Source organism: Macaca nemestrina, chromosome 4 (genome assembly GCF_043159975.1).
Source record: "Macaca nemestrina isolate mMacNem1 chromosome 4, mMacNem.hap1, whole genome shotgun sequence".
NCBI lineage: Eukaryota > Metazoa > Chordata > Mammalia > Primates > Cercopithecidae > Macaca > Macaca nemestrina.
In genome coordinates this window covers 115,429,812-115,455,457 of record NC_092128.1, presented here as the reverse complement: position 1 = coordinate 115,455,457, position 25,646 = coordinate 115,429,812, and the positions used below count along the sequence as shown (strand labels likewise).

Genomic DNA, 25,646 nt, shown 5'->3' with positions numbered 1-25,646 from the left:
ATGGAAGGTGTGGTCAGTGCTGGCATCAACAAGTTAAGCATCTCAACAGCCAAGGCTGAGCACATTCTACAGAAGCACATTTCTTAATGGCTTAATGGGGCACATGTTTTTAATGCAATTCCTGCCCCAATGGGGACCTCATGACTCCAAGTGGGGACACTGAGCATGATGAGCTCCAATGCAGATCAACAAGGGAGAAACCAGGCCGGGCACGGTGGCTCATGCCTGTAATCCCAGCACTTTGGGAGGCTGAGGGAGGCACATCACTTAAGGTCAGGAGTTCGAGACCAGCCTGGCCAACATGATGAAACCCTGTCTCTACTAAAAATACAAAAATTAGCCAGGTGTGGTGGCACATGTCTGTAATCCCAGCTTCTCGGGTGGCTGAGACAGAAGAATTGCTTGAACCCGGGAGGCAAAGGTTGCAGTGAGCCGAGATGCCACTGCACTCCAGCCTGGGCAACAGAGCAAGATAGTGTCTCAAAAAAAAAAAAAAAAAAAAAGTTGCGAGGGAGAAGCTCTGATCAGCAGCTGGCCAGCCCCTAACTTTGATGACCTCACACCCTATCCAGCATCTCATGAGGGTTTTGAAGGCTAATCCTGCAATCAAAGTCACCTTAAAGCATGAGAATGAGTGAGAGCAAGAGAGGATTACAGCAAGCCTCACCTGCACAACCCAGGAAAAGACCTGACACTTCCTTCACAGTAACTCCATAAGAAAGCTTTTCATCACCACCTTTGACAATGGTGCCGGGTTGGGGGGCTGGGGGGCGAAGCAAACCCAAATCGTGCTGAGAGATCATGCTACAATCCCCATCTACAGTCACCCAAAGGAACATAAACCTGAGAAAACGAGACACTGATGTGCAGCCGCAGCAAGGAAACATCACACAGGCCTGCAAAAACCAGAGCCGTGACTAAGAGTGAGAACTTATTCCCCACTGTCTTCTCCATAACTCTCAACAGAGGAAATGCAGGAAGAGATGACAACACTCCTTCTGCAGGTGCCTGCCAGGATGTGGTGACCCAATGCACAGATGGCAGCCAAAACCCCCACAGTAGTCCCAGCTCAGACCCCCCTTATCACCAAACACAGAAACAAACAAAACATATATACAATAAATCACCAACCTTTCATTAAAAGTTCTCATTTCTGTCTCTCTCCAGCATATGGGAAATTCACCCATATACCAAATCCAATATAAAATAGTATAGCAGAACCTGTGGTCCTATAAGGACACCTCCTCAAAACCAGTTTCACAGATGGACAATCACAGCCAAGGACTACACTGTTCAGTAACCACTCCTGACAAAGGCAGAAATCAGTCAACCAGTGGCTCCCAGCAGGCCCTGCAGCTGCTTCCCTAACGAGGTTGGGGTTGGACCCTGCCCTGTATGAGCCCCTCCCCACCACCATCACACTCAGCTCTCCAGAATTAGGGGGAAAAAATAAACAAGCAAAGGCCACCCCAAAGAAAACAAATCCTCAAAAAGCAAAACCCAACATTTTTCCTGACCCTGCTGCCTCCTGACAGCCAAGGCGAGCTTTCTGTTCCTCAGCTTCCTCCTTACCCTTCTTTATTTCACCCTTTCAGAGCTAGGTTTTTATTGCATTCACCCACTAAAACAGATATGGAATCAGGAGGCTCTTTCAACAAAAACAAAAACAAAAAACACAACAAAGTCTTGCTTCCAGAGAAGTGCACTAATGCTGCCACCACACCTCTGTCACTCTGTCCCCTGTGTTTCCTGCATCTCATGTACCCTTTGCCAGCTCTCTTTCTTCTGCTAGTAAATACAGATATTCTTCAGGTCTTAGGCATGACCTCTGCTCCGGCATGCGTTGGGCTGCACCACTTACTAAGCAAACTCTCACCATCTGCACAACAGGCTAACAATCCTTAGAGAAGTGCCACAGGCAATCAATACAGTAATCTACATAAAGCTCTGAGCACATGTCTGATATGTTGTGAACAAACAAAATATAAAGCAGTTAATTTTATGACTGTATTTACCTTGACAATAAGTTAAAATTCATCTCTTCTTCCATTGCTGTCTATATATATATATATATATATATATATAAAATCAGACTGTCTCCTACACATCATGACCACAGACTAGATAATAAAGTTGGAGCAGTATCCCAGCCTAAGCTCTATATTCATGCCCCCACCAGGGGACACATCTGTGACCCAGGCTTAAAGCCCTATAATCTGCTAAAATGCTTCCTCCCTCACTTGGGCTGACTGGACCCAGCCCTGCATCTGCCTTCTTCACCTGGAATAGCTCCCCTCGCCTGACCTGGAATAGTCTTCCCTTGACCCAGAGTGGTTCCCCATTGACCCGGAATAGTCCCCCATCTACCTGAACTAGTCCTCTCATAGACCCAGAGTAGTCCCCCGTTGATCAGGAGAAGTCTCCCCTTTGACCTGGAATAGGCCCCCTCCCAGGTCCCATGCTCTGCTGTTCAGCACAACCTGTGGTGGGGGAAGAGTATGGAGTAAGGATGACTAAAGATCCTCAGAGTTGGTAACAGCTGGAGCCAGATGATATATACAGTAGCTTTGTTTACTTTTCTTTGTATATATTTTTAATATTTGAATTTTTAAATATTTTTTGAAAAGGATGAATATTTTCTGCTTCCTGCTGATTACACTTAAACTGAGGCAAAATACAAAAGCATAAAAAATTAAGATCGCCAATATCCTTACAAGATGATCCTCTCTAAGATGAACCACAGAGGCGACAGAAAGTGCTCCCAGGCTGGGTGCAGTGGCTCACGCCTATAATCCCAGCACTTTTGGGAGGCCAAGGTGGGTGGACTGCTGAGCTTAGGGGTTCGAGACCAGCCCGGGCAACCTGGTGGGACCCCATCTCTATAAAAACTACAAAAATTAGCCAGCTATGGTGGTTCATGCATGTAGTACCAGCTACTTGGGAGGCTGAGGCAGGAGGTTGCTTGAGCCCAGTAGGTCAAGGCTGCAGTGAGTTGTGATCATGCCACTGCACTCCAGCCTGGGCAACAGAGTGAGACCTTGTCTCAAGAAAAATAAAAACTTTTTAAAAAGTGCTTCCAGAAGCTGGGTGCTGTGGCTCACACCTGTAATCCCAGGACTTTGGGAGGGTGAGGAGGCAGATCACTTGAGGTCAGGAGTTCGAGACCAGCCTGGCCAAGATGGTGAAACTCCATTTCTACTAAAAATACCAAAAATTAGTTGTGGTGGCAGGCGCCTGTAATCCCAGCTACTCCGGAGGCTGAGACAGGAGAATCATTTGAACCAGAGAAGCGGAGGTTGCAGTGAGCTGAGATTGTGCCACTGCACTCCAGCCTGGGCAATGAGAGTGAAACTCCATCTCAAAAATAAAAGAAAAAGGCCAAGCATGGTGGCTCAGGCCTACAATCCCAGCACTTTGGGAGGCCAAGGCTGGCAGATCACTTGAGGTCAGGAGTTTGAGACCAGCCTGGCCAAGATGGTGAAACGCCATCTCTACTTAAAATACCAAAAATTAGCTGGGCGTAGTGGCAGGTAACTGTAATCCCAGCTACTCAAGAGGCTAAGACAGAAGAATCCCTTGAATCCGGGAGGCAGAGGTTGCAGTGAGCTGAGATTGCACCATTGTACTCCAGCCTGGGCAACAAGAGCCAAACTCCGTTTCCAAAAAAAAAAAAAAAAAGAAAAGAAAAGAAAAGAAAAGAAAAGAAAAGAAAAGAAAAGAAAAGAAAAAAGAAAAAGTGTTTCCAGGAGAGCTTGCTGGGACTGGCCTGGGCTCAGAAAGCATATGGCCTTGTGCTGCCCAGGCCCTGGCTCTATGACAGCAGTGAAGACAGGATGTCCCTGAGGCACTTTCAGGCTTCATTCTCCTTAATCCCTGACAAGCTTTGAGCCCCAGGACAAGTTTGGGTATGACAGGTAGTTTGCAGTGTGGGGTTCTCATGGGAGAATGGTGGGAAATGGTCACCTATGATTTGTCAGCCAAGAAATCATGGTAAACTGTAAGTTAAAAATGGCCCTTAAAATTTAGTGGTGCAATTTTAGCCATGCAAAAAATCATGTTTCTCTAGCCTCACTAAAAGCACACCAGGCTTTGCTTGCCTGTGATTTCCTCTCTGCTGGCATCCCCAGGTGACCAGATGGCACATGAATTATTTTTCAAATGTGTATGCTTGACCACTCACTTATTCTCCCAGGCCCTATGATGTGCAAGACCCTGGCCTGGAGGTTATGGAAATACAGAGGCATGTGGCCCATGAGCCCAGCTTTTCAGAAGCTTGCATCTCCACAGACATGGATAATCTCACATCAGCCACAGGAAAATGGCTGTCCCTAAACCATTTCTGCCTGCTAGCCCCCAAAGCTCATTCCTAAATGATAACTAGCTGTGTCATGGACAGTGACTGAGCTCTGAATCGGACAGTGACTGAGCTCTGAATCTGACAGTGTGGGCAAGCAGTCTGGCTCCATTTGTTGGCTCTTCTCAAAGCTGTCTGTTAGCCAAACTAGTTACTAACCTACCTACGGGAGCAACAGGAAACCAACTCTGAGACAGGAGATTTGCCAAGATCAACCTCTAACCAAGAAGCCCACACCAAATCAACAGGTCCCACAAACCTCATGCAACCTACACTGTTATTTTAATGTTGATGTACAGGTCATAAAATTATAGTCTCCACACAGAATTATAGTCTGCACTGGGAAGGACCCTGGGGCCCCCCCGTCCCACAATCCCACCCCTAAAAAGAGATCCTCTACAATTAGGCAGTGAGAAACAGTAGGAACTCTTGCAGGGCAAGAAACCAGGACGGCCCTCTGTAGATGCCTCTTATTGCCCAAGCATCAGTTCTTCCCTAGATTGAGCCCAGCTCTGTCCTCCTCTGGCATTTGCTCTTTTTTTTTTTTTTTTTTTTTTTTTTTTTTTTTTTTGAGACAGAGTTTTGCTCTTGTCACCCAGGCTGGATGGAGTGCAGTGGCATGATCTTGGCTCACTGCAACTTCCGCCTCCCTGGTTCAAGCAATTCTCCTGCCTCAGCCTCCGGAGTAGCTGGGATTACAGGCACCTGCCACCATGCCTGGCTAATTTTCATGTCTGGCTAATTTTTGTATTTTTAGTAGAGACGGGGTTTCACCATGTTGGCCAGGCCGGTCTCAAATTCCCGACCTCAGGTGATCCACCCGCCTCAGCCTCCCAAAGTGCTGGGATTACAGGCATGAGCCATTGTGCCTGGCTGCCCTTGGCTCTTACCCAGCAGCCAGCATGGAGCTTGCACAGACTGGACAGCAATAAATGCTGGTAATGACTCTTGATGGAACACTTGGACCAGGCTAGGCATCCAGGGAGGCCCTTTGGTTAGAGGTGACACAGCCCCTGCCCTCAACGATGTCACAGTCAAGCAGAAGTAGTAAGACCAGAGTAAAGTAACTGAAATTAAATCCACAGTAAAAACAGCCAATCAATGCTGAAGACACATAGGATGCTCCAAAGGTACACTTAGGGCTCAGCCACTCTGTTCTTAAAGCTGCTGTTCTGAGCAGCAGAGACAAGGAGAGGTAATGAGCAGGAGATACAGCCATCTGACTGCTCACAGGCTAGCAGAGGAGGGTGACCCCGGAACACCAAAGATAGGGCAGGCCAAGGTGCTTCAGAGGAACCTGGCCCTTCTACCTGGGCCTCCAAATCACGAACAGTTTAACAAGCAGATTCTGAGAACTACTTGGAGGCAGGCATCTCTCTGGCCCTAGTCCTTAGTCTTCAACAGCAGCTACCACAAGTTTCTTTTTTTAATGTCTCAAATAATTTTAATTGATGGGTAAGCCTTCCTAGAAAGCGGGATATTAACACTATTAAGTAAAGAAATGCATCCTTGCACATCTGCTGCAGCCTCCCTCTGCCACTCCTACCCATTCAGCACAGAATGCAGGGTAGGTGCTGTTCCCACTGAGGATGATGGGGCTTTTCAGAGGTAGTGTTTGCTCAGCTCTCAGCTGCAGGGGGTGGTAGGAGGGACAGTCGGTGCTGGGGGAGAGCTCTCCGAACAAGAAGCCACCTTAGATTTTTGGAAAAGAAGTTGCTTTTGAATACAAAATTTAAGCTGATGGCTGGGCGCAGTGGTTCATGCCTGTAATCCCAACACTTTGGGAGGCCAAGACGGGAGGATCACTAGAGTCAGGAGTTTGAGACCAGCCTGGGCAACAGGGTGAGACTTCATCTTTAAAAAAAAAATACAAAAATTAGAATACAAAAATTAGCAGGACGTGGTGGCACACACCTGTAGTCACAGTTACTCAGGAGGCTAAAGTAGGAGGATCACTTGAGCCTGGAAGATCACTGGAGTTGTGATCGCACCACTGCACTCTAGCCTGGGTGACAGAGCCAGACCATCTCAAAACAAATAATAATTATTAATTAAAAAGAAAAAAGCTGAGCATGGTGGCATATGTCTGTAGTCCTAGCTACCTGAAAGACTGGCGTGAGAGAATCGCTTGAACCCAGGAGCTCAAGGCTGCAGTGGGCTATGACTGCCCACTGCACTCCAGCCTAAGTGACTGAGCAAGGCCCTCTTTTTTTTCTTTTTTTTTTTTTTTTTTTGACATGGAGTCTCACTATACAGCCCAGGCTGGAGTATAGTGGCGCGTGATCTTGGCTCAGTGCAACCTCCACCTCCCAGGCTCAAGCGATTCTCCCGCCTCAGTCTCCCGAGTATCTGGGATTACAGGTGCACACCACCACACCTGGCTAATTTTTGTATTTTTATAGAGATAGGGTTTCACCATGTTGGCCAGGCTGGTCTCAAACTCCTGACCTCAAGTGATCTACCCATCTCGGCCTTCCAAAGTGCTGGGATTACAGGTGTAAGTCACTATACCTCGGCAAGGCCCTGTCTCTTTTAAAACTAAAAAAAGAAGGAAAATAAATATAAAGGAAAGTTCTAGTTAAAAAATAATTGAGGCCAGGCGCAGTGACTCACGCCTGTAATCACAGCACTTTGGGAGGCTGAGGCGGGTGGGTCACCTGAGGTCAGAAGTTTGAGACCACCCTGGTCAACATGGTGAAACTCTGTCTCCACTAAAAATACAAAAATTAGCTGGGCATGGTGGCGCACACCTGTAGTCCCAGCTACTCGGGAGGCTGAGGCAGGAGAATTGCTTGAACCTGGGAGGTGGCAGTTGCAGTAAGCCATGATCACGCCACTGCACTCCAGCCTGGGTGACAGAGCAAGACTCCGTCTCAACAAAAAGCAAAATAAAATAAATTGAGGGCAGGCACAGTGGCTCACACCTGTAATTCCAACACTTTGGGAGGCCAAGGCAAGAGGATCACTTGAGGCCAGGAGTTCAAGACCAGCCTGGACAACATAGCAAGAACTGTCTCTAAAAAATATTAAAAATTAGCCTGTAGTTCCAGGTACGCAGGAGGCTGAGATGGGAGGATCACTTGAGTTTGGGAGGTTCAGGCTGCAGTGAGTTGTGACCACACTACTGCACTCAGCCTAGGCAACAGAGTGAGATCCTGTCTGGAAAGAAGGAGGGAAATAATTAAATGGTTTAGAATATTTTTAATGTACAGAATCAGGATTCCAGTAAATCATCATGGGTTCTTTAACTCACTAGAATGTACTATAGATGTACTATAGAATTTAAAAGGTGGGATTAGCCCAGGCAACCATTCTTCCATTCAACATGTATTTTATTGAGTACGCCTGTTCATCACCACCAAATGATCTCATCACCTTTGAACCTCAGAGACCAAAGGACCAGTTCAGTCCCCAGAAGGAAACCAGGCTAAGTGCTATTTCTCTTCCATGAGTGGAGTCCCAGCACCAAGGTGAGGTGTGGGGTCTATCCCAGCCTAAGTCTCTCCTGAAGAAACTGAGGCTGTGAGGGTTGAAGGGACCTGCCAGAATCCACAGCACGGAGCCAGGAGGAGGGAACACAGGGCTCTGAGTCACCATGCAGCGCTGTGCAAAGACATCGATACGGAATATATGCCACCTCAGATAACTGTACAGAACTTTCTAAACTCACTCTGGAAGATCCCTAGATCCTTACAAATTCTTGCAAAGTTTATGTCTTAAGCTTAAAACAACTCTTAAAGTTGGAAACCTAAAATGTACTTCTAAGTTAAAAAACTAAAACTAAATCTGGCCTACTAGGGCTTAGCTTGTCAGAATGCCCTCCTCACACAAAGCCAAGGCTCAGGCTCTGGGCAAGGCTGGCCCTCAGGTGCCAATGGCGGGTCTTGAGTTTTGTTAGATCTGAGGCTCAACATTATCAGCTCACTTGGGTGAACAGGATCTGGAGTAACTGGGTCTACCCAATAAATTCTCAGAAACTAACTTATAAGTCAGGGCACCTGTTTATTAATTTACAAGGAGAAATGAATCCACTAAAAGAACCAGCAAACACAGACTCATGAAACAGTGGCCTCTACTTGGGGACCAAAGTAAATTTTATGACTATACCTTCTAGCTGTGTTCTCCATGCAAAACACTGAGCTCAGTATTACTCTGGAGAAAGTGCTAAGAAGTCTATGAAGGAAGAAAGGGAAGAACACTTAGTCACACTGAGCAGTACCCAGCATGTCTCTGCTACAGGGTTCAGGCATTTTCATTTATGCAAATTATTTAATCCTTATGACTAAACCACAAGGTGGGTTTTATCTAATAAAACAAAACTCCCTCTGAACAAAGATGTTTAAAATATTATAAAAAGGCCTAGGTATCCTTAAGGCTAACATTCAGCACATCTCATGAGTATTCACATGCACCAGACACTGGAGCTGTAGGAGCCACCGTCCCTGCCCCCAGGGAACCCCTAGTCTAAAGAGGGAGACAGACAAACTGCAACTGCACAGCCACATGAGAGCCCAGCAGGAATGAGGGAAAATGACTGGAAGAGGCACCAAACTCAGTGCCCGGGTCTGAGAAGACAGTGGAACCTGGAGCGATGATTCTGTCCAGCTGGACAGTGAGAGGCTATAGTCCCAGAGTGACATCTGCCATCCCTCAGAAATCACACTGCCTAAGGTGCACATCAGAGGCACTACAACAAATCCCCTCCTACAAGCTCCATGACAAAGAACTCCTCTGTGGACACTCACATTGCAGCCCTGCCTATCTGAATTTCAACAAACTTCCAGCACTCCCTGCAGTCATTAGCAATGCAATCTGTCATTAGCATTTTTTTTTTTTTTTTTTTTTTTTAGTGCTTTGGTGCTTACCAATGGAAAAAGGACCTTTCCTCAGTGCTAGAGAGGCCTAAATGATGAGTATGACACAGTCGGTGTGCACCCGCATCTCAGGACACAGCTAATTTCTTTTTTTTTTTTTTTTTTGAGATGCAGTTTCACTCTGTTGCCCAGGCTGGAGTGCAGTGTGCAATCTCGGCTGACTGCAACCTCCACCTCCCGGGTTCAAGTGATTCTCCTGCCTCAGCCTCCTGAGTAGCTGGGATTACAGGCGTGTGCCACCACACTTGGCAATTTTTTTTTTTTTTTTTTTTTGAGACGGAGTCTTGCTCTGTCGCCCAGGCTGGGGTGCAGTGGCCAGATCTTAGCTCACTGCAAGCTCCACCTCCCGCGTTTACGCCATTCTCCTGCCTCAGCCTCCCGAGTAGCTGGGACTACAGGCGCCCGCCACCTTGCCCGGCTAGTTTTTTGTATTTTTTAGTAGAGACGGGGTTTCACCGTGTTAGCCAGGATGGTCTCGATCTCCTGACCTCGTGATCCGCCCATCTCGGCCTCCCAGTGCTGGGATTACAGGTTTGAGCCACCGTGCCTGGCCAAATTTTTTGAATTTTTAGTAGAGACAGGGTTTCACCGTGTTAGCCAGATGGTCTTGATCCCCTGACCTCCTGATCCGCCCACCTCAACCTCCCAAAGTGCTGGGATTACAGGCGTAAGCCACTGCATCCAGCCGACAGAGCGAATTTCAAGGGGAACCATAGCTCTGCCCACTACTGCCTGTTTGCTTCAGTGAGAAAAACACAGGCACCTTAGTGCCCATAGGAGGCCACACTGGGGGTGGCCAGGATCCATGCTGGTGGGGTCTTAAGCAGCACCCCACTCATGTTGCAGGTTTCGTGGATGGAATTCCAGTTTTGGGTGCTCTCTTGCTTGACCATCTCCCTATATAATTTTTCAAGCAAGCTCTTGGGTCCCAACTGACCACAAATCCATAGGAAAATTACTTCTTCCTGGAAGATGTAAAACCTGTGGCTTCTTCCTTGAGTCAAGATGGATGAATGCAACAACCTATACACCCCACCTGGAAGAGACGGCGCTTCTCCTCCATACACGCCCCTTGCCACAGGGTCTCAGATCAGGAAGCCAACAAATGAACCCTCCACCCCATCCTCCCAAAGCAGGGGTCATGGAGACCGGGCCACCCTAGCTCACAATGGGCAAGCCCTGGGAAGCAGCCATGAAAGCCACCCACAAGGGACTCACACCATCATTCTAAACGGCGCTTTCCACACTGGACTTGCACCTACCTCATTCTCCATGGAATACCCCGTGTGAAATTCTGTTTGAGGAATTTCTTTGGAGAGATTCTGGTTCCTCCTCCTCTGCCGACAGCTACTATGCATTCTCTATTCACTTCTGAATTTGTTGAAAAATATGGCCAGATGTTAGCCCTCCCTCTGAAAAAAACATGACTGAACAGGAAGACCAGAAACCACAGCTTCCTTCTGCAAAGCCACTGAAGCTGTTTACAATGTTTTAAAAGTTCAAAAAGCAGGCAGCACCCAGAAACTGTTGGCAAAATCCAAACAGTCTGCATGTACAAAAAGACACAAAGTAAATCAGCTCATTTTCCCTACTCCCCACAGCACGCGAACCCCACAGGCAGCCTCCCTGCATTTCCAGCAGAAACTCTGCAGTCAACGGAAGGACATTAATTTGAAAGTCCACCATTCTGCACATTCGAATGCCAAAGCTAAACAAGCAGACAGAAAGCACTGTGAGGGGCTACCCTTTCCTGGAGACAACAGGCTGTGCTGCTGGTGAAGACCCACGGTACCCGCCTCATACGAAGGGTGGAAACACGCGACAAGGCTGTAACAGCCACCCTGTTTGCAGTGCTTGCTCAAAGGCAGCAAGATCTTTACAGAGATAACTCCATTCCCAGATGGGGCTTGGGCAGGGTACACTGGGCTCTATGGGTCCTCAGCCTACAAGTGCCTCTACCTGCCTCCAGGACTCATGAGTTTGAGTCAGCAGCACTTTGAAACTAAACAGGGCGCCCGCCTCTGGGCAACCTCACTTCTTTAAGGCAAATTTCCTAATCTAGAAAAGCAGAAGTTGGATCTGTTGCTGGTGAAGGCTCTTAGAACTCTGAAAATTCCAGAATGGTTTGCCAGTAGGGAAGGCTACTTAATTAAATATTCTGGTTGGCCGGGTGCAGTGGCTCATGTCTGCTATAATCCCAGCACTTTAGGAGGCCGAGGCAGGTGAATCACCTGAGGTAAGAAGTTCAAGACCAGTCTGGCCAACACGGTGAAACCCCGTTTCCACTAAAAATAGAAAAACTAGCTGGGCGTAGTGGTGGGCGCCTGTTATCCCAGCTACTTGGGAGGCTGAGGCAGGAGAATCACTTGAACCTGGGAGGTAGAGGTTGCAGTGAGCCAAGCCATTGCACTCCAGCCTGGGTGACAGAGTGAGACTCCATCTCAAAAAAAAAAAAAAAAAAATTCTGGTTAGAGTGACTATATTCACAGATCAATAAATAAACATAACAATTATAATTTTTTAAATATTAAGTTGAACCAAATCAAAGTGTTGATTTTCAACAGTGTTCTAGCTATAAAAATGGTACTTTTGTATGGTTCTATTTCATTAACCTGTAACAAATAAAGTTTAATATTTCTTGATTCTGAAAAGACTGTTTCAGAATAATAATTTAGTGCTTCAATTATTATTCCATATACCACAGATGTAGAAACTGTCATAAAGTTGGAAAAGCAGATTCGAATCAATATCCAGTATTAACTGGACTGTCACTTCCTGTCTTTAAAAACCAGAGTAGAGTCACAATTTCAGACTGCTCCTTTCTAAAAGTTGCCTATACAGGGCAGAACCAGCTGACCCTGACCTTCAGGCAGGCTCAAAGGGAAAAAGCAAACCAGGAGTGAGATACAGAAAGAGGTGCCACTCAGCTCAGCAGCCTCACCTCTATTTTGGCTACTGCAAAGGGGAAGGGTTACAGGGAAACAAACATGACTAAAAAGAAAACCCACATGCTCTGAACACTAGTCAACCCCAACCTTCCCTCACACTGTGATCCCCACGGCCAGCATGATAGAGAAAAGCCAAAGAGCAAAGGGGAAGAGACAGGCACAGGAACCTACATTCTAGCTAGTATACTTAGAGACACTTGAGAAGAATTGCATTCATAAAATAAGACTAGACAGCCATGAAAAAGAAAAAACGGCCGGGCGTGGTGGTTCACGCCTGTAATCCCAGCACTCTGGAAGGCTGAGGTGGGCAGATCACCTGAGGTCGGGAGTTCGAGACCAGCCTGACCAACATGGAGAAATCCCGTCTCTACTAAAAACACAAAATTAGCCGGGCATGATGGCACATGCCTGTAATCCTAGCTATTCGGGAGGCTGAAGCATGAGAATCACCTGAACCCAGAAGGTGGAGACTGAGGTGAGCCAAGATCGTGCCACTGCACTCCAGCGTGGGCAACAAGAGTGAAACTCCGTCTCAAAAAAAAAGAAAAAGAGAGAACAGAGAACAAGAAAGATATCTTAGAAATTACAAATATGACTGCCAAAATAAAAAATTCATAGAATAATAACAAGGACATAGCTGAGAGCCCAAAGAATTACACGAAGGAGAACTGTGGGGTTGGCCAATGCCTGCCTGCTGCTGATGGCCACAGCTGCAAATGTTTTACAGATGAACATTTGCCACCAATTCGATAAAGGTAATCACCAACTTTGAACCCTGATTAAGCAAAATGTTAGCCCCCAAAAAGAATTCCATTCTCAGTAGTAGAACCACATTACAAAAAATTGTACTCAATTATTATGCCTTAAATTTCATCAATAAAAAATTTATGAAAATGTGCTTTCTCTCTTATATAAGTACCTACTTAATGGCCTCAATTTTGCCCCTTGGCTCACACAGCCTAAAATATTTATTATCTGGTCCTTTACATGAAGTTTGCCAACCCTGTCCTAGAACAAAGCGAAAAGGCAAAAAGTTTAATGTGAGAAAAATTAAAGGCCACAGAAGCTGGGTCCATCAAGTCTAACAGTTTTTTTTTTTTTTTTTTTTGAGACGGAGTCTCGCTCTGTCGCCCAGGCTGGAGTACAGTGGCGGGATCTTAGCTCACTGCAAGCTCCGCCTCCCGGGTTTATGCCATTCTCCTGCCTCAGCCTCCAGAGTAGCTGGGACTACAGGTGCCCGCCACCTCGCCCGGCTAGTTGTTTTTTTTTTTTTTTTTTTTTTTGTATTTTTTAGTGGAGACGAGGTTTCACCATGTTAGCCAGGATGGTCTCGATCTCCTGACCTCGTGATCCGCCCGTCTCGGCCTCCCAAAGTGCTGGGATTACAGGCTTGAGCCACCGCGCCCGGCCCAAGTCTAACAGTTTCTTAAGAGGAGAATAAAAGCGGGCAGAATCAGAGGGACACAAATATCAGAAGACAACAATGATGAACTCAATTTTATGGACAGAAAAAGCACAGTAACAAGGAGGCTGAATGTAAGAGACAAATCCTAAACACTTAGACTCATCTTCATAAAACTGCAGAATTTCAAGAGAATCTTAAAAGTTTCCAATAAGAAAATGCAAAAAAAAAAAAAAAAAAAAAAAAAGTACCTTTAAAAGCAGTAAGACTCAGATCAGCATCAGATGTATCACGATAAATGGGAATATGGTAATCCCTTTAAAATTCTGTGGGGAAATTAATTTAAATCTGGAAGTTAATTTAAAACCAAACTGTCAGTCAAGGTGCAAAATTGTTAGTTTCACACCTGCAGTGCCTTGGGAACTTTACACCCTAAAAACCCCCTTTTGAAAAACATACTAGAGGATATACTCCCAGCAAAAGGAGGATGATCCAAGAGAGGAAAAGATGTGGACTCCAAGAAATGGTGGAACCAACCCAGGAAGCAGAGAAAAGAAATCCCAGGGGCTGGGCGCGGTGGCTCAAGCCTGTAATCCCAGCACTTTGGGAGGCCGAGACGGGCGGATCACGAGGTCAGAAGATCGAGACCATCTGGCTAACACGGTGAAACCCCGTCTCTATTAAGAAATACAAAAAACTAGCCGGGCGAGGTGGCGGGCGCCTGTAGTCCCAGCTACTTGGGAGGCTGAGGCCGGAGAATGGCATGAACCCGAGAGGCAGAGCTTGCAGTGAGCTGAGATCCGGCCACTGCACTCCAGCCTGGGCGACAGAGCGAGACTCCGTCTCAAAAAAAAAAAAAAAAAAAAAAAAAAGAAAAGAAATCCCAGGGTGACAATGACAGTGTTCAGCAAGCAAACAAAGGAAAATCTAGAAGATTCCATTATGTAAACCAAGAGCCTAGAAGTTCTTGATGATAAAAACATGTTTCTTGGGCCTTGACTAAGGGCTGGCCTCGACATGCAGAGATGAAACTCCACAAAGCCTATAGGTAATCATTTAATGTTTGACTGATTGCTGAATGGTGATGCCAGAAGTTATCATCAGCTGAAGAGGCTTTGCTGAACATTATAATCAGCTGAAGAGACTTTGCTGCACTGGCTACTCAGTAGAAATCCAAAAAGTCCACACTTTAGGTGTAAGGAAAACACCCAGAACTAAATTCAAAACTGATACAGAGGCTGGGCGCGGTGGTTCATGCCTATAATCCCAGCACTTTGGGAGGCCGAGGTGGGAGGATCACCTGAGATCGGGAGTTCGAGACCAGCCTGACCAGCATGGAGAAACCCCGACTCTACTAAAAATACAAAATTAGCCAGGCATGGTGGCATATGCCTGTCATCCCAGCTACTAGGGAGGCTAAGGCAGAAGAATTGCTTGAACCTGGGAGGCGGAGGTTGCGATGAGCCGAGATTGCGCCATTGCACTCCGGCCTGGGCAACAAGAGCGAAACTCCATCTCAAAAAAAAAAAAAAAAAAAAAACTGATATACAGCTATCAAAATAATGACTAAATAAAGATGCACAGAACAAAAAAAAAAAAAAAGATGTCCCAGTAATCTCACTGCCTGCCATAATAAAACTGAACCTCATTCATAATAACAAGGCATTCTCTAGAAAAAGGCTGAGTAAACTCTACCACACAGGCAAGCCCCGTTTTTGTAAATAAATTGGGGGGTTTTTTGGTGTTTTTTTGTTGTTGTTAGTTTTGTCTTTTGAGACGGAGTCTCACTCTCTCGCCCAGGCTGGAGTGCAGTGGCACAATCTCGGCTCACTGCAACCTCCACCTCCCAGGTTTAAGCCATACTCCTGCCTCAGGCTTCCAAGTAACCGGGATTACAGATGCGCGCCACCATACCTGGCTAATTTTTGTATTTTTAGTACAGACGGGGTTTCGCCATGTTAGCCAGGCTGGTCTCGAACTCCTGACCTCAGGTGATCCACCCACCTCGGCCTCCCAAAGTGCTGGGATTACAGGCATGAGCCACCTCGCTCAGCCGTAAATAAAGTTTTATTAGAACATTTAAAAAAAGAAGTTTGGGCAGGGCATGGTTCTCACCTATAAGTGGGAGCTAAACTATGGGTACACAAAGGCATACAGAGTGATATAATGGACACTGGAGACTTAGAAAGCGAGAAAGTGGGAGGGAGGTGAGGGATGAAAAATTACCTACTGGGTACAATGTACACTCTTTGGGTGATGGGTACACTAAAAGCCCAGACTTGCAGGGCACGGTGGCCCATGCCTGTAATCCCAGCACTGTGGGAGGCCGAGGCGGGTGGATTACTTGAGCTCCAGAGTTCGAGACCAACCTGGCCAACATGGTGAAACCCCGTTTCTACTAAAAATACAAAAATTAGCCAGGCGTGGTAGTGGGCACCTATAATCCCAGCTACTTGAGAGGCTGAGGCAGGAGAATCACTTGAGGCCAGGAGGTAGAGGTTGCAGTGAGCTGAGATCGCGCCACTGCACAAGAAAAGCAATTTACCGGAAACTCTAAAGAAAAGGCCGGGCACGCTGGCTCATGCCTGTAATCCCAGCACTTTGGGAGGGTGAGGCGGGCAGATCACGAGGTCAGGAGATCGAGACCATCCTGGCTAACACGGTGAAACCCCGTCTCTACTAAAAATACAAAAAATTAGCCAGGCACAGTGGCGGGCACCTGTAGTCCCAGCTACTCGTAAGGCTGAGGCAGGGGAATGGTGTGAACCCGGGAGGCAAGAGTTGCAGAGAGCCGAGATTATGCCACTGCACTTCAGCCTGGGTGACAGAGTGAGACTCCATCTCAAAAAAAAAAGAAAAAAGAAAAGAAAGGCCGGGCACGGTGGCTTACATCTGTAATCCCAGCACTTTGGGAGGCCGAGGTGGGCTGATCATGAGGTCAGGAGATTGAGACCATCCTGGCTAACACGGTGAAACCCTGTCTCTACTAAAAATACAAAAAAATTAGCCGGGCATTGTGGCAGGCGCCTGTAGTCCTAGCTACTCGGGAGGCTGAGGCAGGAGAATGGCGAGAACCTGGGAGGCAGAGCTTGCAGTGAGCCGAGATTGCACCACTGCACTCCAGCCTGGGCAACAGAGACAGACTCCGTCTCAAAAAAAAGAAAAAAGATTGTATTATTACTGCAAACACAGAAAAGCATACACAAACAGGAAAGCAACGTGAAAGACTCTAATAATAGTTGTTTCTAGTGGGTGTGATTTTTTTCATATAATATATTTCGCTATTTTCTTCTGAGATATAAATGTATTTTTTAGTAAGAAAACTAACAAGTTCATTTTGGAAAATATTCAAAATTTTTAGCAAATACCACTTTCACTGAATAAAAACTGTTCTCTTGAGAGGTGGGTAAAGGAAAAAAGAATAACCTTGGTTCTACTATAGAAAACAATTTGTTAACATCTACTAAAATTACAAATGCATATATGCTTTCCCAGCAATTGCGTTTTCGGGAATTAATCCTACAGATGCATTACATACATGACAGGTTAGATTAATTGTTTCATTATTTGTTAAGCAAAATGACAACCTAAAAGTCCATAGGAGGGCTACTGTTTAAATATAGTAACCTACAGATAAAAATGCCATTCCACCCTAAAGAATAATAAAGAAATTATATATCTATAATGAAAGAGCTCCAAAACACACTGTCAAGAAAAAATAAACCCAAAGAAGTTCTTATTCCCTTAAGAGAGAAGTAGACTGTATCAAAATAATTCTCTCACAGACTGAGATTACGAACTCTAGATAAAATGTGAAAAACAATCTTCTAAAGACACTGGAGACGAACAAGAAATAAAAAAGAAGCTTGGAATTTATATGACCCTTGAAAGAAGGGAACATCACTGGGCAAGATGCACTTTTATATTGCTCTACTCCTGAGAGTGCGCCCCAGTCTGAGAGGAGTGGAGCAGAGGAAAAAAAGCTGCAATTTTATTGGCCTGACAGGTTAAGGAGGATTTAAGACTGCTAAAGAAGCTGGAAATTGAGAAGGAAATATAGGAAAGGAGGAATCCACTAAAAAAGGAATCCAAAGTCTGAGTATAAGGTCCCTTCAAATCTTTGGCTGAACCCTGAACTGTGTAAGTGGGGGTGAGACTCCCACAAGCCCAGAAAGGACACAATAGCGTGAAGGTTGAAGGAGCTGAGTTGATGGCTGGGCACAGGGGCTCATGCCTGTAATCCCAGCACTTTGGGCGGCCAAAGCAGGAAGATCACTTGAGGTCAGGAGTTTGAAACCAGCCTGGGCAACATAGTGAGACCCCATTTCTACAAAAATAAAAATTAGCCAGATAGTGCATGCCTGTAGTCCTAGCTACTCAGAAGGCTAAGGTGGGAGAATTGCTTGAGCCCAGAAGTTTAAGGTCACAGTAAACTACAATCACACCACTGCACTCCAACCTGGGTGACACAGCAAGATCCATCTCAAAAAAAAAAAGCTGAGATTTTAGCTCTCCCTAGCTGCATGGTAGATAAGAGTTTGGAATCCAAGTCCTGCCAAGTTAGAGGGGCTTAATAAGCACCTTAAACACTTGAGGCTATCCATTTGAAACCCCACAAGGGCCACATCTTAGGAGTAAAAAGTACATTCTAGGACTAAGAGATTTACCCTAAGAGTAAGGACAAAGATAAAAACTGATCTACCAAAACAAAGTATAACACCCAGTCAGGTGTGGTGGCTCATTCCTGTAATCCCAGCACTTTCGGAGGCGGAGGCAGGAGGATGGCTTGAGGCCAGGAGTTCAAGACCAGCCTGGGCAACATACTGAGACTCCATCTATATTTAAAAAAATTTTTTCATTAGCCGGACACAGTGGTGCATGCCTATAGTCCTGGCTACTCAGGAGGATGAGGCAGGAGAATCACTTGAACCCAGGAAGCAGAAGTTGCAAGGTTGCATTGAGCCAAGATCACGCCACAGCACTCCAGCCTGGGTGACAGAGTGAGACCGTCTCAAAAAAAAAAAAAAAAAAAAAAAAAGGCCAGGCGCAGTGGCTCATGCCTGTAATCCCAACACTTTGGGAGGCTGAGGCAGGCAGATCATCTGAGGTCAGGAGTTCGAGACCAGCCCGGTCAACATGGCAAAACCACATTTCTATTAAAAATATAAAAATTGGCCTGGCATGGTGGCGCATGCCTGTAATCCCAGCTACTTGGGAGGCTGATGCAGGAGAATCACTTGAATCTGGGAGGTAGAGGTTGCAGTGAGCCGAGATTGCGTTACTACACTCCAGCGTGGCGACAGAGCAAGACTCCATCTCAAAAAAAAAAAAAAAAAAAAAAAAAGATATTCTTAAGACTGTCAAATAAGGCTGGGCGCGGTGGCTCACGCCTGTACTCCCAGCACTTTGGGAGGCTGAGACGGGCGGATCACGAGGTCAGGAGATCGAGACCATCCTGGCTAACGCGGTGAAACCCCGTCTCTACTAAAAAATATAAAAAACTAGCCGGGCGAGGTGGCGGGTGCCTGTAGTCCCAGCTACTCGGGAGGCTGAGGCAGGAGAATGGCGTGAACCCGGGAGGCGGAGCTTGCAGTGAGCTGAGATCCAGCCACTGCACTCCAGCCTGGGCGATAGAGCGAGACTCCGTCTCAAAAAAAAAAGACTGTCAAATAAAAGACATTCAATACAACAAAAATGACAGGTAACTTCTTAAGAGAAACAATGGATGCTAGAAGATAATGAGTCTTCATCTCTAAAATGCTAAAAGAAGCTAGCAATGGTGGCTCACACCTTAGGAGGCTCAGGCAGGTGGATCACTGGAGGTCAGGAGTTGAAGACCAGCCCCACCAACATGGTGAAACCCCATCTCTGCTAAAAATACAAAAAAAAATTAGCTTGGCGTGGTGGTATGTGCCTATAATGACAGCCTCCCAGGAGGCTGAGGCAGAAGAATCACTTGAACCCAGGAGGTGGAGGTTGCAGTGAGCCAAGATCGCGCCACTACACTCCAGCCTGGGTGACAAAGCCAGATTCCGTCTCAAAAATAAATAAATAAGGTCGGGCGCAGTGGCTCACGCCTGTAATCCCAGCACTTTGGGAGGCCGAGGCAGGTGGATCACAAGGTCAGGAGTACAAGACCAGCCTGGCCAAGATGGTGAAACCCTGTCTCTACTAAAAATACAAAAAAAATAGCTGGGCGTGGCAGCAGGTGCCTGTAATCCCAGCTACTCAGAGGCTGAGGCAGAGAATTGCTTGAACCCAGGAGGCAGATGTTGCAGTGAGCTGAGATCGTGCCACTGCACTCCAGCTGGGGCACAGAGCAAGACTGCGTCTTAAATAAATAAATAAATAAATAAATAATGCTGAAAGAAAACAGTCAACCTAGAATTCTATATCCTGTAAAACAGAGGTCCCCAACCCCAGGCCACAGACTGGTCTAGGTCCATGGCCTGTTAGGAACCAGGCCGCACACAGCAGGAGGTGAGCGGAGGGCCAGCGAACGTTACCAGCTGAGCCCCGCCTCCTGTGAGATCAGAGGCTGCATTAGATTTTCATAGGAGCACAAACCCTGAACTGTGTGTTGGAGGGATCTAGGTTATGCGCTCCATGATCCGAGATGGAACTGTTTCATCCCAAAACCTTTTCCTCACTTCAGTCTATGGAAAAATTGTCTTCCACGAAACCGGTCCCTGCTGCCAAAAAGGTTGGGGACTGCTGATGTAAAACTATCCTTCAAAAATGAAGACGAAATGAAGATATTTTCAGATAATAAAAGGTGAAACAATGTGTCAGACCTACACCATGAAAAATTCTAAGCAAGGTCTTCAGGCTAAGATCTAAAAGTAAAATCCTAAGCATCCCAACTGACTGAACAAAGCCTGTTTTGGTCCCAGCCATGACAAGATAGCTTGGGACACACCTCGTTATATTCCCTCCCTGTTGTAGTTCAGGCACAAGTGACCAGCATTAATGTTAAAATAGAGACCACAAAACTGACAGAATGGATTCTGTGGCAATAAAATACCAAATTATATGTGTTCATGAAGATCATGGGGGAAAAAAGATACCAAATTACAAACAAGACCTACGACCATACCAGGTAAGGATTCAGCCATACAGTCTTACTCTTCAAGATCAACTCTGTTCCAACTGCCACAGGGTTTTTCTTTTTCTCTAGCAGCCAAACAAGCACTGTCCTGGATAAGCAATAGGAAAACAACTGCAGCTCACCACCAGATGCCGACTGACCTCCTGGTCCACAAGCCAAAACTATAGCTGTGACTGGATAAGAGACTGACTTCAGGGCCGGGCGCGGTGGCTCAAGCCTGTAATCCCAGCACTTTGGGAGGCCGAGACGGGCGGATCACAAGGTCAGGAGATCGAGACCATCCTGGCTAACATGGTGAAACCCCGTCTCTACTAAAAAAATACAAAAAACTAGCCGGGCGAGGTGGTGGACGCCTGTAGTCCCAGCTACTCGGGAGGCTGAGGCAGGAGAATGGCGTGAACCCAGGAGGTGGAGCTTGCAGTGAGCTGAGATCTGGCCACTGCACTCCAGCTTGGGTGACAGAGTGAGACTCCGTCTCAAAAAAAAAAAAAAAAAAAAAAAAAAAAAAAGAGACTGATTTCAGTAACTCTCTCCTGACAAGAAGACCACCAGTCATAGACTGGTTTACAGAGGCTGTGCACTTGAGTGCCCTGTCTCCTTGCTTCACCTTTTGAGGTATGGTGCCTGAATATAATACTGTCTCCACCTCAAAGTGAACATGGAATGCAAATAACATGCCTGTCTGGAAAAATAACTGTCAGATACTATGCTTAGTACCTGGGTGATGAAATAATCTATACACCAAATCCTCATGACAAAAGTTTACCTATATAACAAACCCGCACATGTACCCCTGAACCTAAAAGTTCGTTGAAAAATGTATGTTTGGGCCAGATGCAGTGGCTCACGCCTGTAATCCCAGCACTTTGGGAGGCCGAGGCAGGTGGATCATGAGGTCAGGAGATCGAGACCATCCTGGCTAACACGGTGAAACCCCGTTTCTACTAAAAATATCAAAAAAATCAGCCAGGCCGGGCGCGGTGGCTCAAGCCTGTAATCCCAGCACTTTGGGAGGCCGAGACGGGCGGATTACGAGGCCAGGAGATCGAGACCATCCTGGCTAACACAGTGAAACTCCGTCTCTACTAAAAAAATACAAAAAACTAGCCGGGCGAGGTGGCGGGCGCCTGTAGTCCCAGCTACTTGGGAGGCTGAGGCAGGAGAATGACGTAAACCCGGGAGGCAGAGCTTGCAGTGAGCTGAGATCCGGCCACTGTACTCCAGCCCGGGCGACAGAGTGAGACTCCGTCTCAAAAAAAAAAAAAAAATTAGCCATGGCCGGGCGCGGTGGCTCAAGCCTGTAATCCCAGCACTTTGGGAGGCCGAGACGGGCGGATCACGAGGTCAGGAGATCGAGACCATCCTGGCTAACATGGTGAAACCCCGTCTCTACTAAAAAATACAAAAAAACCTAGCCGGGCGAGGTGGCGGGCGTCTGTAGTCCCAGCTACTCGGGAGGCTGAGGCAGGAGAATGGCGTGAACCCGGGAGGCGGAGCTTGCAGTGAGCTGAGATCCGGCCACTGCACTCCAGTCTGGGAGACAAAGCGAGACTCTGTCTCAATAAATAAATAAATAAATAAATAAATAAATAAATAAATAAATAATTAGCCAGGCAAGGTGGCTCACACCTGTAATTCTAGCTTTGGGAGGCCAAGGCAGTCAGATCACTTGAGGCCAGGAGTTAGAGATCAGCCTGGTCAACATGGTGAAACTCCATCTCTACCAAAAATACAAAAATTAGCCAGGCGTGGTGGTGGGCGCCTGTAATCCCAGCTACTCGGGAGGTTGAGGCAGGAGAATCACTTGGACCTGGCAGGGAGAGGTTGCAGTGAGTCAAGATCGCGCCACTGCACTCCAGCCTGGGTGACAGAGCAAGACTCCATCTCAAAAAAAAAAAGAAAAAAAATAAAGATGCATGTTTGGGCCAGGCACAGTGGCTCATGCCTGCAATCCCAGCACTTTGGGAGGCTGAGGCGGGTGGATGACCTGAGGTCGAGTTCGAAACCAGCCTGACCAATATGATGAAACCCCGTCTCCACTAAAAATACAAAAATTAGCCAGACCTGGTGGTATGCGCCAATAATCCCAGCTACTCAGGAGGCTGAGATAGGAGAATTGCTTGAACCTGGGAGGCGGAGGTTGCAGTGAGCCAAGATCGCGCCATTGCACTCCAGCCTGGTGTGACAAGAGTGAAACTCCTTCTCAAATAAAATAAAATAAAATAAATTGCATGTCTGTTCACTACACATGCATCAGAACCCCCTCCATGAATATTCATAACTCCTCCTATAACCTGTTGAATATATATACTTGGTCAAACCGTTCAGCACAAATTCCTGTTTCAACCTCCTCCTCTGAAGTGCCTACCTTTCAGGCTCTGCCAAAGGCTATGCTTCCCAGCCTGTCAGATGGCCAGCCTACAGGTTGTAACTCTTTGTAAGAAATAAAGTATCCTTTCCAAATATGTACATCTCTTGAATTTTAAGTTGACAAGGCCAAAGGTAAATTATTCCAGATACAGTGGCTCACGCCTGTAATTCCAGCACTTTGGGAGGCTGAGATGAGCAGATCATCTGAGGTCAGGAGTTCACGACCAGCCTGGTCAACATGGCGAAACCCCATCTCTACCAAAAATTCAGAATTAGCCAGGCATGGTGGCGCATGCCTGTAATTCCAGCTACTGGGGGGGCTGAGGCAGGAGAATGGCTTAAACCCAGGAGGCGGAGGCTGCAGTGAGCCAAGATGGCGCCATTGTACTCCAGCCTGGGTGACAGAGCAAGACTCCATCTCAAAAAATAAAAAATGGTTAAGACTGGCCAGGAGTTGTAGCTCAGCCCTGTAATTACAGCACTCTGGGAGGCCAAGGTGAAAGGACAGCTTGAGCCCAGGAGTTCAAGACTAGTGTGGGTAACATGGCCAAAATAAAAAGGTTAAGACAGTAAATTTTATTACGTGTTTGCTTTTTTACTGTAATTAAAAATTAAAATAGGCGGGGCGCGGAGGCTCATGCCTGTAATCGCAGCACTTTGGGAGGCTGAGGGCAGATCACAAGGCCAGGAGTTCGAGACCAGCCTGGCCAACATGGTGAAACCCCGTCTCTACTAAAAGTACAAAAATTAGCTGTGTATGGTGGTGGGTGCCTGTAATCCCAGCTGCTTGGGAGGCTGAGGCAGAAGAATCGCTTGAACCTGGGAGGCAGAGGTTGCAGTGAGCCAAGATTGCACCACTGCACTCCAGCCTGGGCAACAGAGCAAGACACCATCTCAAGAAAAATAACAATAATAAAAATACAAATAAAAGACACCAGAGCCAGCTTAAAGTGCTTCCCACTGGCTGAGTTTGGGACAATTTGAGCTTCAAAATAAATAAGGATATTAGAGGACTATAGTCTTGTAAGTAAAATAAGAATAAGAACTTTAAAATGAAGAAACTTGGCAACGCTATCTTAACCAAGTAACCACAGTTAACATCACCAACATGGGACAAATTGACATTATTTTCCCTGCTATAATGCAACGAGAAGAATACATCATCTCTGTGGTAGTCCTACCAAAAACACATAACGTCATGAGAAAAAAACAGACCCAACTGAGAGACATCCTACAAAGTAACTGATCTGTGATCTTCAAAAATATCAATCATCGGCCGGGCGCGGTAGCTCACGCCTGTAATCCCTGCACTTTGGGAGGCCGAGGCGGGCGGATCACGAGGTCAGTAGATCGAGACCATCCTGGCTAACACGGTGAAACCCCGTCTCTACTAAAATACAAAAAATTAGCCGGGCGCAGTGGCGGGCGCCTGTAGTCCCAGCTACTCCGGAGGCTGAGGCAGGAGAATGGCGCGAACCCGGGAGGCGGAGCTTGCAGTGAGCCGAGATGGTGCCACTGCACTCCAGCCTGGGCGACAGAGTGAAGACTCTGCCTCAAAAAAAAAAAAAAAAAAAAAAAAAAAATCAATCATCAAAGACAAGAAAAGACTAGGAACCATTTCAGTTCAAAGAGCCTAAAGAGACATGCAAGCCAAGTGCAACACATGATCCTGAATCTATAAAATCTATGGATCCTAGAGCTATATAAAGAAAGTATCAGCCGGGCGTGGTGGCTCAAGCCTGTAATCCCAGCACTTTGGGAGGCCGAGACGGGCAGATCACGAGGTCAGGACATCAAGACCATCCTGGCTAACCCGGTGAAACCCCGTCTCTACTAAAAAATACAAAAAACTAGCCGGGCGAGGTGGCGAGTGCCTGTAGTCCCAGCTACTCGGGAGGCTGAGGCAGGAGAATGGTGTAAATCCAGGAGGCGGAGCTTGCAGTGAGCTGAGATCTGGCCACTGCACTCCAGCCCGGGCGACAGAGCGAGACTCCGTCTCAAAAAAAAAAAGAAAAAAAAGAAAGTATCATAACAATCAGCAAGTCTGGATGGGGTCATGAATTACCTAGCAAAATCAAATGAATGTCAATTTCCTGATTTTAATGACGTCAGAATAGTGTGGTTACAGTGTCCTTGCACCAAGGAAGGTACAGTTGAAGTGTTAAAGGGTCATGGGGCATTATGTCTACAGTTTATTCTTAATGGTTCAGAAATGTTAACACTTGAAGGATCTGGGTGGAAAGTATATGAATGCTCTGTGTACTCTGTATACACTCTGTGTGCTTTATATCTACTACATATATATTTAAATCATTTCAATATAAAAAGGTGAAAAGTCAATAGTTTAAAGCAAAAAACAATCTAATGTAAGATTTATAACATGGATAGAAGGAATATATATGCCAAAAAGGGCAAATAACAGGAGGGAGTACAAATGGAACGATACTGCTGATAGGTTCTTACACTGTACAAGAAAGAAATGACGTAACATTAATGGATGGTAATCTGTGACAAGACATGGATACATATAGCAGTATCTAGAGGAGTTACAGCAAAAAAGCCAGTAGCAATAGAGTTAAAAATAATCAAA

At 46.3% G+C, this 25,646-nt stretch overlaps 1 protein-coding gene across 8 annotated transcripts in view; it reads right to left on the bottom strand.

Annotated features, from left to right (window-relative positions):
• Positions 1 to 25,646, bottom strand: part of LOC105494229 (CCM2 scaffold protein) — a 75,715-nt gene that overhangs the window by 36,520 nt on the left and 13,549 nt on the right. Inside the window, exon 1 of one of the 8 annotated variants that reach the window (XM_011762517.2) lies at positions 10,491 to 10,636. The exons of 4 other annotated variants lie outside the window; for them this stretch is intronic. In XM_011762517.2, the coding sequence (XP_011760819.2) occupies positions 10,491 to 10,586 (96 nt within the window). In that variant the 5' untranslated portion in view covers positions 10,587 to 10,636. Of the gene's footprint in view, positions 1 to 10,490; positions 10,637 to 25,646 lie in introns of those variants that run through there. 3 more of the 8 variants (XM_011762519.2, XM_011762516.2, XM_011762518.3) reach the window with 3 other exon arrangements.